The sequence below is a fragment of the Pungitius pungitius genome, chromosome 20 (assembly GCF_949316345.1).
Source record: "Pungitius pungitius chromosome 20, fPunPun2.1, whole genome shotgun sequence".
Classification (NCBI taxonomy): Eukaryota; Metazoa; Chordata; class Actinopteri; order Perciformes; family Gasterosteidae; genus Pungitius; species Pungitius pungitius.
This window is the reverse complement of record NC_084919.1, coordinates 16,064,816-16,076,628: the sequence shown is the minus strand read 5'-3', so window position 1 is coordinate 16,076,628 and position 11,813 is coordinate 16,064,816. Positions and strand designations below refer to the sequence as shown.

Genomic DNA, 11,813 nt, shown 5'->3' with positions numbered 1-11,813 from the left:
CTCAGTCAATATCAGTTGTAGTGCTATCAAGTATTACATGAATGCATTTCGGTAGATTACGTTACATTGAATACTATCATAACTGTACAATGGTATTATTCTATTGAGTACCGGGATAGCGGTGAGTCTGTTGCGTCACTTCCTGTCGACAGCGTGTTTGATGTCTTGAACTTTTTCAGAGCTCTAGCGATACCAAGTTGATTCTGTCGTGATATTGTCAGTACAAGCGGCGAATTATCTACGTGAGACGTTGTTAAACGCCTCACCGTCCAGCACTTTGTCGTTTAAACGAATAGTTGCTTAGACGTTGTTTAGCGTTAGCGCTACCTCTTTTAGCATTAGCTTAGCAGCTAACATTGTGATGTCTTCCCTCCCTACCTCCCCTGCTCTCTCTTGCTCGGTGTGTCACATGTTTAGCTATTCCTCTGCCTCCCTTACGGATAATGGTACATGTAAGAAGTGCAGTATATTTGATCGCTTGGAGGCAAGGCTTAGTGAGTTAGAAGCACGGCTCCGCACCATGGAGGTAGCCGCTGTTAACCAGCCATCTCCTATAGTCGGTGCGGACCACATAGACGTATCGTTTGCTCCTGCTAACCGTCCCCCGGCAACCCCCGAGCGGCCGGGAGGCTGGGTGACTGTCCGGAATAAGCATAAGTCTAAGTCGAAGCACACGGTTAACCACCAACCACTTCACGTTTCAAACCGCTTCTCCCCACTCAGCGACACACCCGCTGAGAAGCCAACTCTGGTTATAGGTAGCTCCATTCTGAGGAACGTGAAGTTAGCGAAACCAGGGGCCATAGTCACTTGTATCCCCGGGGCCAGAGCGGGCGACATTGAGTCTTATCTTAAACTGCTGGCTAAGGATAAACGTAAATACAGTAAGATTGTAATACATGTCGGCGGTAATGACTCCCGGTTACGCCACTCGGAAGTCACAAAAGTTAACGTGGAATCGGTGTGTACATACGCTAAAACAATGTCGGACACCGTAGTTTTCTCTGGCCCCCTCCCAAACTTGATCAGTGACGACATGTATAGCCGCATGTCGTCATTCCGCCGCTGGTTGTCGAGGTGGTGCCCAGTAAATAATGTGGGCTTCGTTGATCACTGGAAAACGTTTTGGGGAGTGCCTGGTCTGATTAGGAGGGACGGCATCCATCCAACTTTGGATGGAGCTCAACTCATTTCTAAGAACCTGACCCAGTTTCTTAATGGACTTAATCCATGACCCAGAGTTCAGACCAGGAAGCAGAGTCGCAGTCTTACACACTTCTCTGCGCTTCATTCCGAGCAGTCACTCAGCGTAATTAACTCTATAGAAACTGTTTTTGCCCCACGGACACCGTTATTTAAGTTAAAGGTAAACAACCGAGGAGTTATATTTAATAACTTAATCAAAGTTAAATGTAACAATACAACTGTGCAACAAACTATGAGAATTAAAGGGGGTCTTTTGAATATTAGATCTCTGTGCTCTAAAGCTGTTTTAGTAAATGAACTAATATCTGACAACCATGTTGATATTTTCTGTCTTACTGAAACATGGCTATCGGATGGGGAGTACTTTAGCTTAAATGAAGCGACTCCTCCAAGTCATGTTAATACTCATATCCCCCGAGGCACAGGCCGAGGGGGTGGAGTGGCAGCTATTTATGACTCCTGCCTTTTAATAAACCTTAAACCTAAACTGGATTATAACTCATTTGAAAGTCTGACTTTCAGTCTTTCACAACCAACCTGGAAAATAATCCAGCCGGTTCTCTTTGTAATAGTGTACAGGGCCCCAGGTCCTTATTCTGAATTTTTATGTGAATTTTCACAGTTCTTAACGAGTTTGGTCCTTAAAACGGACAAGGTAATTATAGTGGGTGACTTTAACATTCATGTGGATGTCGATAACGACAGCCTTGGTACTTCATTTCTCTCTTTGCTGGAATCAATTGGTTTTCGTCAGACTGTAAACAAACCAACTCATTGTTTTAACCACACCTTCGACTTGGTTCTTGTGTATGGTATTGTGATAGAACACTTAACAATCTTTCCACAGAACCCTCTCCTGTCCGACCATTGTCTGATAACCTTTGAATTTCTACTGCCAGAATCTCCTCCTCCTGCCAAGGGTTTCTACAGTCGATGTTTATCGGACACCGCTGTAGCCTCATTTAAAGAAACCATTCCCTCTGCTCTAAGTTCAGTGTCCTGTCTCAAGATATCAGAAGACTCCTGTGAAAACTTCAGTCCGTCACAAATCGACCATCTTGTCGATACTGCCACAGGCTCTTTGAGAATGGCGCTGGACGGTATTGCTCCCCTCAAAAGAAGAATGGCAACAAGAAGGAAGTTCGCGCCTTGGTATAACTCTCAAACCCGGAACCTAAAGCAAACTGTGCGGAAACTTGAGCGGTAATGGCGTTCCACCAAATCAGAAGGATCTAGGCTAACTTGGCAAGACAGCGTTAAAACATATAAGAAGGCTCTCCGTAACGCAAGAGCATCTTATTACTCATCATTAATCGAGAAAAATAAAAACAACTCCAGGTTTCTCTTCAGCACTGTAGCCAGACTGACAGAGAGTCACAGCGCTGTCGAGCCGTGTATTCCTGTGGACTCAACGACTTTATGAACTTCTTCAATAATAAGATTCTGACTATCAAAGAGAAAATTGATGGTCTACTACCCCCAACCGGAGCCAACCCGTCCGCGGATGTAGGATCCTTGGATGCAGCCGTGGGCCCTGATACCTACTTGGATGGTTTCTCTTCCATCAACCTTGATCAACTGACTTCTACAATTTTGAAATCCAACTCTTCCACTTGTCTCCTGGATCCGATTCCAACTAAGCTGCTTAAGGAAGTTTTTCCGTTAATTAGCACATCCCTACTGGATATTATGAATCTGTCTTTGTTGACAGGACATGTACCACAGTCCTTCAAGGTAGCTGTAATTAAACCTCTTCTGAAGAAACCTACCCTAGCTCCAGAGGTGTTGGCTAACTACAGACCCATCTCTAATCTTCCCTTCCTCGCTAAGATCCTGGAGAAATCTGTCGCGAATCAATTATGTGACTTTCTACAAAACAATGCTTTGTTCGAGGATTTCCAGTCAGGATTTCGAATGCATCACAGCACAGAAACGGCACTGGTGAAAATTACAAATGATCTTCTACTTGCATCGGACCAAGGACTTGTATCTTTTCTTGTATTGCTGGACCTCAGTGCTGCATTTGACACCATCGATCACCGTATCCTGCTGCAGAGACTGGAACACTTGATTGGCATCAAAGGAACTGCACTCAGCTGGTTTAAATCTTATTTATCGGATCGATCCCAGTTTGTGTTTGTGAACGGTGAATCATCGAGGACCACGAATGTTGGTCACGGAGTCCCACAAGGTTCTGTGCTTGGACCGATTCTATTTACCCTGTACATGCTTCCTTTGGGCGACGTTATCAGAAAACACCGCATAAACTTCCATTGTTATGCAGACGATACTCAACTGTATCTATCGATCAAGCCAGAAGACACCAACCAACTTGTTAGACTTCAGGACTGTCTTGGAGACATCAAAACTTGGATGACCTGCAACTTCCTGAAGTGTAAACTCGGAAAAAACGGAGGTTATCATGATAGGCCCAGAGCGCCTTCGAAGTCAGCTGTCACGTGATACAGTCTCTATGGATGGAATTGCTCTGGTATCCAACAGCACCGTCAGAAATCTTGGAGTTCTCTTCGACCAGGATATGTCCTTCAACTCTCATATAAAGAAGACTTCAAGGACTGCCTTTTTTCATCTACGGAATATATCAAAAATCAGGAACTTCCTGTCTCAAAGTGATGCAGAAAAACTAGTTCATGCATTTGTTACTTCTAGACTGGATTACTGTAATTCTTTGTTATCAGGCTGCTCTTGTAAATCGCTTAAACCTCTCCAACTGATTCAGAATGCTGCAGCACGTGTATTAACAAGAACTAAGAAATGGGATCATATAACTCCTGTATTAACTTCTCTGCACTGGCTTCCTGTTAAATCAAGAATAGAATTTAAGGTACTTCTCCTCACCTACAAGGCACTTGCTGGTGAGGCACCGTCTTATCTTAAAGAGCTTGTTACACCGTATTGTCCTACAAGGCATCTACGCTCCATAGATGCTGGGCTACTTGTGGTTCCTAGAGTTTTAAAAAGTAGGATGGGGGCCAGAGCCTTCAGTTATCAAGCTCCTCTTTTGTGGAACCAGCTTCCACTTTCAGTCCGGGGGGCAGACTCGGTCAGTTCATTTAAGATAAAGCTTAAAACGTTCCTCTTTGATATTGCTTATAGTTAGGGCTGGCTCAGGTTAGCCTGGACCAGCCCTTAGTTAAGCTGCTCTAGGCTTAGACTGCCGGGGGACTTCTTAGGACACACCGAGCCCCTCTCTCACTCTCACTCTCTCCTCCCACAATCATCCATGCTTTATTAATGTACATCACTAATTAAGCTTCTTTCCGGGAGTTTTTTGTGCTTTCTCGCCTAGCAGGTCTCCGTGGATCATAGTTTCGTGCGGACCCCGGTTCTGACTCCTGGCTCATGGCTCTGCTGACACCTGCTGCTGCCATCATCATTACTTTAAATATGATTCATATTACTGTCATCAAAAACCAACATCTTTCTGCTCTCCCTCCCCACAGAAGCCTCTGTGGATGGTGGTTCGATCTGATGGAGGTTGTCCCTGCAGTGGTCCTGCCGTACACCTCTTCTGCTACTTGCAATTACTTGTATCATTTCAGTTAGAGAAATTGAATGTATTGTACATCTTTTTTATTGTTGATTCTGTACACATGACATCCATTGCAGTCTGTCCATCCCGGGAGAGGGATCCCTCCTCTGACGTTCTCCCTAAGGTTTCTTCCCTTTTTTCCCCATTGAAGGGTTTTTTCATATTTTGGGGAATTTTTCCTGTGCCGATGTGAGGGTTTCGGGACAGAGGATGTTGCATGTGTACAGACTGTAAAGCCCTCTGAGGCAAATTTGTAATTTGCGATTTTGGGCTATACAAAATAAAATGAATTGAATTGAATTGAATTGAGTTTCAAAATTACATGAGTTTTACAATATTTCCATCACTCAATGTATTTATTATTATCCTAGAATAAGAAAGGCTGTTTTTTTATCCTTTTTTCGTTGAAGAAGAAAGATCGAAGAAAAAACAAAACAAAAAACGTGCACATTAAAAACTAGGAAATACGTATTGTGTAGTGCGTTCTGTGTGTGTGAATGCTGTGGCTCTGTTGAATCAGCGCGTTGGCCGAAACCACGGTTCACAGTGTGAACATAAACCAACGGTCTGTTGAAGTAAACAACCACAGATTGGCAATTTTTGGGTACAAAATAAAAGTATTACAATCACGTTATCATGGGTAATTCATGTATCAAAACCGAAGCGACCTTAATTGGTGACGCTCTTTTCATGTTCCAACAAAATCCAGAGAGTGTGAAATACTTGTGGAAGTGGAAAAAGAAATATGGATTCACCGGTAAATTAAACGTCTTAATTCTAGAAACTATGTGTAAGGACCTAAAGGCAAAAGTTAGGTTAAATACAAAACCCCAAAAAAGCGAAAAAAGACATGACGAGTTAGAACAAGCCGAATGTTGGTTAACCCTCCCGTTGTCCTCCCATCCTCCAGCAGTCGCACGCACGTACGTACGTACGCGCTTACGTCACGCGTTCAGCCATCATACAACCCCGCCCTCCGGTAGTCGCACGTACGTACGCGCTTACGTCACGCGTTCAGCCATCATACAACCCCGCCCTCCGGTAGTCGCACGTACGTACGCGCTTACGTCACGCGTTCAGCCATCACACACCCCCGCCCTCCGGCAGTCGCACGTATGAACGTACGCACGCACGTACGTACGCGCTTACGTCACGCGTTCAGCCTTCACCTCTCTGTGCAAGACTATTATGGCCCTTTCGCAATACCTGAGACGGCGAGAACGGACTTGCGTTCCCGCGAGAATACACTCGGGAGGTTCGGGGGGGGGGAGAACGGTCATTTCCGCCATTGGAACAGCAGCTGACTTGATGACGTCACCACGTCAGCTGGTCTTGCTAATACGCTTTAATTTAGTTTTTGATTTAAATATTTTACTATTAACAAGCTTTTGTCTCATTTTTTGTCTCAGAAATTGTATATATAAGCAGTCGTAAAATAGATAGCTTTATCAAGGAGGTTGTAATAAAAAATAAACTATTATACTAAAATATTTTAATGCACACACACACACACACACACACACACACACCTACCGTTTGTCTTGTTACTCATCAAGAGGCTGATAATCAGCGTAGTGGTCCTCGTGCAGCAAGCCGCTGACCGCACATCAAAGATCTTACAGAGTACAATAATCCATATGTGGATTTTTTTATTCATTATTTTTACAATTCAGAGCTTCAGATTTTCTTTGAAGCTCTTCCGCCAGTTTAGACTCTCGAGCGCGGTGCTCACCTCGTGTCCTTTAATTAAAACATTGTTAGTTTTAATGCACAACGATGGACAATAAACAAGCTGCGCTCTGCGCATACAGACAATACGTATGTACAAAAGTTACATGTAAACATGAAGTTATGAATCTAAACAAACGGACGGTGAACAACCTCCGTCTCTGACACCACGTTAAAAACGTACCAAGACTCGTCGTGGTACAGCTAAGTCTCACGTATAAACCGCTACGGAGACGCGAAAACGACCGGCGGAGCATTTCACAGCAGACTCGACGAAAACAGGCCGCTCTCCGCGGGCTGCGAGATGATCAGCTGACCTCCCGGCGCTGGAGGGTGTCTGACGGTCCGTCATGACTACACGTCCACGGGGCAGATTGTTACGTTAAAGGCTGTTGACAAACATTTACTTTAACAACTAACTTTAGTCATAAAATTACATAACGTTACTTAAATAAAGTAGTATTTATAAAACTCGGACTGTGTGTTTATTTTCCTCCGTCGGTCGCTGTTGCCTGCCGCTTAGGTTGAAATGCATTCTGGGATATTTGGCTCTCGCAACAACAGGCGAGCCTGCTCCGATGCATTGTGGGTACAATGGGCGGCGCGAGTCGCATCCGCGTATTATGACCGCGTTTTTTTTAGAATTTCACGTTAAACGGTGCAACTTTTACTATAGTAAGCAAACTATATATATATATATATATATGTATCCGTCAAGTATTTGTGTAAATGTGAATAAAGACAATGCAGATTGGTGTGTACATCCATTGTGTTTTTATTACGTCAAGCATTCAGCCTTCACCCCCGCCCTCCGTTAGTAGCACGCACGCACGCACGCACGCACGCGTTCAGCCGTCACCCCCCTCCACGCCTTGTCGTCCTCGCGTCCTCCAATAGTCGCAGGTGCGCGCCGCGCCGCCGTCGTCGCCGCCGTCGTCGTCGTCTCCGCGCCCCCCGCCTCCGTCGCTCGAGACACGCCGGTCGGCGCAGGCGGGGCAGAACGCGCGCGAGCAGCCCCGGCAGATGTACCTCCTGCACGCGCAGCAGACGGTGTGCGTCTTGCTGTCCTTCTTCGACGGGCAAATCTGACACCTCTTCCTCTTGCTCGCCACCCTGGACAGAGCCGAGGCGACGGCCGCCGCCCGCGTTTCCGGCTCCCGTTCCGCCTCCGGCGCCGCCTCGGCTCGACCGTGCGCCCTCCGGGCGGCCCGCACGACCGCCGCGGACGCTTCCGTGCGGGGGAGACACGCCCTCCTCTCGACGAGCGGCGTCACGAGCTCTTTTCCGAGCCGCTCGAGGAAGAACCTGCGCTTGCTCCGCTTGCCGGACATCCAGTCGGGACGGACCTCTCGCCATATCACGAAGGCGTTGTGGAACACGACCAGGGGCCAGCGGGCCGTCATCCTCCTGCAGCTGTACGTGCCGATCACCTTGTCCAGGTTGTCCACGCCTCCCTTGTTGCGGTTGTAGTCCAGGATGATCGCGGGCTTCCCGTCCGGGCGGTCGCCGACCTCGGCCTCGGCGTGCCGCGTGCTCATGAGCACCACGTTGCGGTTTTTCTTGGGCACGTAGGACACCAGGGCCGTGGTGGGCGTGAACGCAAACATCGAAGAGAACACCGCCCTGTCCCTCGTCGCCAGCAGAGCGGGCGGAAGCTCGGGCTTGTTCTTTCGAACCGTGCCGACCACGGTGATCCCCCTGGCCAGGAGCCGGCGCGCCAGCTCGTAGGACGTGAAGTAATTGTCGCACGTCACGTTGCGACCCGCCAGGCCCTCCGTGACGTCGAGCACGACCCTCATCCCCAGGTTCCTCTCGGGGCCGCCGCCGCCCGTCGTCGGCTTGCCGGTGTACACTTGCATCTTCCACGCGTAGCTGGATCTGGCGTCGCACACCACCCACGTCTTGATTCCGTATTTCGCCGGCTTGCTGGGCATGTACTGCCTGAAGGGACACCGCCCTTGGCGGCGGAGGGTTACGAGGAGAGAGAGAGAGAGAGAGAGAGAGACAAGACAGAGAGCGTCGTCATCATCATCATCATCGGCATTGTCTTTTCGCGAATCTTTACAAGAAAATAAAAAAAAGCCCCTCCGCCGCAGCCGCAGCCGCCGCTTACCTCTGAACGGAACCAGCTGCTCGTCCACGGTCACCTCGGGCCCCGGGTTGTAGAGGAGTGGCAGTCGGAGCACCCACGCGTCCCACACGTCTCGCACTGCCGCCAGTTTGTCGCTCGCTCGTCGCTCGCGCCTCGTCTCGCGGTCGTCGAATCGCAACAGTGTCGAGTACGCGTGAAAGTCCTTCAGCGGCATCGTGGCGCGGAAAATGGCCCTTCCGCTCTCCGCGTCCCACAGACTGGCGGCGGCCTCCCCTCTGGACCTGTACACGCCCGCCAGGATCAGGAGGCCCACGTAGGCGCGCAGGTCGACCCGGTCCATGCCTTTCCAGTCGTCCCCGTATCTTCTGCGACCTTCGAGGTTGGTCATCTCCAGGACAATGTCTTCTATCGCGGGCGTCACAAACAGCCGGAACGTCGAGGCGATGTCGGTGGCGCGGGACGCCGCTTCCTCCGTGGGCCCGGGGGTCGGCGGACCCGGCCGACTCTGCTCGTCGGTCGCGCCCCGTCTGCCGTGCGCCGTCGAGGACCACGTCAGTTCGCCGTTTTTGGACGGAAAGGTGCAGGTCTCGGGTCTTTCGCCCATGGCGCGGTCTTCTTCTTCTTCTTCTTCTTCTCCTCCTTCTTCTCCTTCTTCTTCTTCTTCTCCTTCCTCCTCCTCCTCCTCCTCCAAAGACAAAGCTTCGTTCTCCGGGTTGTATTCTTCGCCGCCGTCGTCGTCGTCGTCGCCGTCGTCGTCGTCTTCTTCTTCCCCTCGTAGCTCTCGTTCTTTGTTGTCAGCCGCGGTCGAAGCCTCTCCCTCTCCCTCTCCCATGTCAGAGTAGTGGTAGACCTTTCGCGGCTCCACCGGATCTGCGAAAAGACGTTCGAGGAGCTCGAGCGCGGTCGGCGTCGCGGCAGTCATGACTTCGGGCCCTTTCGGGGAGACGAGTGTTTCGCGCGTCGCCTCGCCCGACTTTATCGCGCGACGTTAGTATCGCCTCTCTCGCCGACCCGTTCTGTCTCTTCTGTCTGTCTCTTCTGTCACCTACACGCACGCACGCACACACACACAAATCCAGCACCTCGGACAGATCTGCGAGCGCGCGAGGAGAGAGAGAGAGAAATTCCAGCACCTCGGACAGAGGCCCCCGAGTCCCCCACCCCCTGAAGCTCTATCTGCTAGCGCGCGAGGAGAGAGAGAGAGAAATTCCAGCACCTCGGACAGAGGCCCCCGAGTCCCCCACCCCCTGAAGCTCTATCTGCGAGCGCGCGAGGAGAGAGAGAGAGAAATTCCAGCACCTCGGACAGAGGCCCCCGCGTCCCACACCCCCTGAAGCTCTATCTGCGAGCGCGCGAGGAGAGAGAGAGATAGAGAGACATGTATACTTTCATGATTCTTACCAAGAACTTTGCACAAACTCCTCCTTGGTCACCCGCCAGCGCAGCCAGCGCAGGCAAACGCGCGGACAGAGAGTCAGGGGGAGGCGTCTGTCCGAGGTGCTGGAATTTCTCTCTCGCTCTCTCTCTCGCTCTCTCTCTCTCTCTCTCTCTCTCTGCCCCGGTCGGCCGATGTCTCTAGCGCGCCACCGTCGCGTTCATGTCCTCGTACACGTCGTCGAGGGGGAACCGCTGCAGCTTCTTCCTCTCCTGCCGCTGCCGCCACCGCCGCAGCGCTTCCTTCGACATCCTGCACGCCTGTGTCGGAAACGAACGCGTTAGTCATTGCGGCGTCGCGAGGCTTTTTTTTTTTTGGTCGGGCGCCTACCTTCAGGAGCGTCCACGCGAAGCACCACGCGATGACGACGACGACCAGGACAACAAAGGCGCAGGTCGCCAGTGTCGTAGGGGGGGTGTCATCCCATCGCTCGTCTCGACACCTCTCGCCTGTCGCGGACACGAGAGAGAGAGAGAGAGAGAGAGAGAGAGAGAGAGAGCGAGAGCGGGTCATTCGCTCGGCCTCGACGCGATGTCCTGTTTCGCGCGCGTGCAATATTTTTGCTCACCCGGCGACGACGGCTGCGGCACGACCAGGAACACCGACCCCGTGCCCGGCAACTCCACGGGTCGCCGTTGGCGATCGTATTTCAAATACACACACTCGTACCGCCCCGCGTCGGCGGGAGTCACAGGGTCGATGACGACGTCCACGTCCGGAAACGTTTCGCTGCACCGAAGTCTGCCTCGGTATTCGGGGGCGACGGTGCCGCCGCCCGGCTGGTCGTCTTTGAACAGGACCCTTACGTCGCCGCGGCCGCCGGCGCCGCGACCCGTCATCAGACTCAGGTACTCGGGCTTCGGATGGGAAGATCGGCACCGGACGGTCACGGCTTCTCCGGGCTCCCTCCACACCGCTTCGTCGGGCCCTGCGACGATTTAAAAAAAAAACCACGCCCCAAATCATTTCGCCTCGCCTCGCCCGCACACACACACACACACACAGAAACAAGCACGCGACGCTCACCGGGACCGCGCGGGGCCGCCGCGCAGGAGAGGCACAGGGTCGCCGCCGCGAGGCTCAGGTAGAAAGTCGACATGTCGGCAGAGCGCTTCCCGGCGTCGAGGCGATCCGTGAGTAGCACGCGACCGCCTCAGGGACCTCGGGCTCGCTCCGACAGCTCGGCACCGGATGGACACAGTTCCTCCGAGGTCTCTGCGCACCGCTCTGCCGCGCCCCGCGTAGGAAACCGCCGAAAAGGGCACGCGCGGGTCACTCTGCGGGACTGCGACGGCGAGACACAAGGCGGTCGCTAGCTTCAGATAGAAAGCCATCGTCACCGGCTGGCGTCTGTGGGTCGGAGCCGCTACTTATATTCCCGCGGCGGCCTTTCCCCCCCCCCCCCCTTCTTCCTTTTCCTCCAACCGACCTCTGCAGAGGGTGTGTGTGTGTGTGTGTGTGTGTGTGTGTGTGTGGTTCGGCACCCCTTCGGCCCTTTTGATTGCGACATACAGCGAAAGGTCAACTCGAGAGGCCTTGCCGCGGTTGGATATTATACTTTGTGTGGATCTTTTGCGGACGTTGATCGCGTACCTGAAGCCTCTCTCGCACTCGGCGGCGATGCATGTTATCGTCTCTCTCTCTCTCTCTCTCTCTCTCTCTCTCTCTGTGTGTGTGCGTGTGAGGTTCGGAACACATTCACCCATTGCAATCGTGACATGTAGGAAACCGAATGACGTTGCCGAGGCGAGGGTCAGTGTGACCCGACGCCGTCGTCTGGGCTGAGGCGCTCGCCGGAG

General features: G+C 51.5%; 2 protein-coding genes across 2 annotated transcripts; both read right to left on the bottom strand.

The window, feature by feature from the left end:
- Positions 1 to 7,335: 7,335 nt before the first annotated feature.
- LOC119223796 (piggyBac transposable element-derived protein 4-like) lies at positions 7,336 to 9,643 on the bottom strand. Its single transcript, XM_037481223.2, has 2 exons — positions 8,601 to 9,643; positions 7,336 to 8,444 (listed from the first exon to the last, which is right to left on the bottom strand). Exons 1-2 carry the CDS (start codon positions 9,499 to 9,501, stop codon positions 7,336 to 7,338), a joined length of 2,010 nt encoding a protein of 669 aa, XP_037337120.2. The 5' UTR covers positions 9,502 to 9,643.
- Positions 9,644 to 10,085: 442 nt separating this feature from the next.
- Positions 10,086 to 11,135, bottom strand: LOC119223472 (uncharacterized). The gene is made up of 4 exons (XM_062559676.1): positions 11,041 to 11,135; positions 10,583 to 10,942; positions 10,345 to 10,463; positions 10,086 to 10,274 (listed from the first exon to the last, which is right to left on the bottom strand). Exons 1-4 carry the CDS (start codon positions 11,111 to 11,113, stop codon positions 10,155 to 10,157), a joined length of 672 nt encoding a protein of 223 aa, XP_062415660.1. The 5' UTR covers positions 11,114 to 11,135; the 3' UTR covers positions 10,086 to 10,154.
- Positions 11,136 to 11,813: the final 678 nt, after the last annotated feature.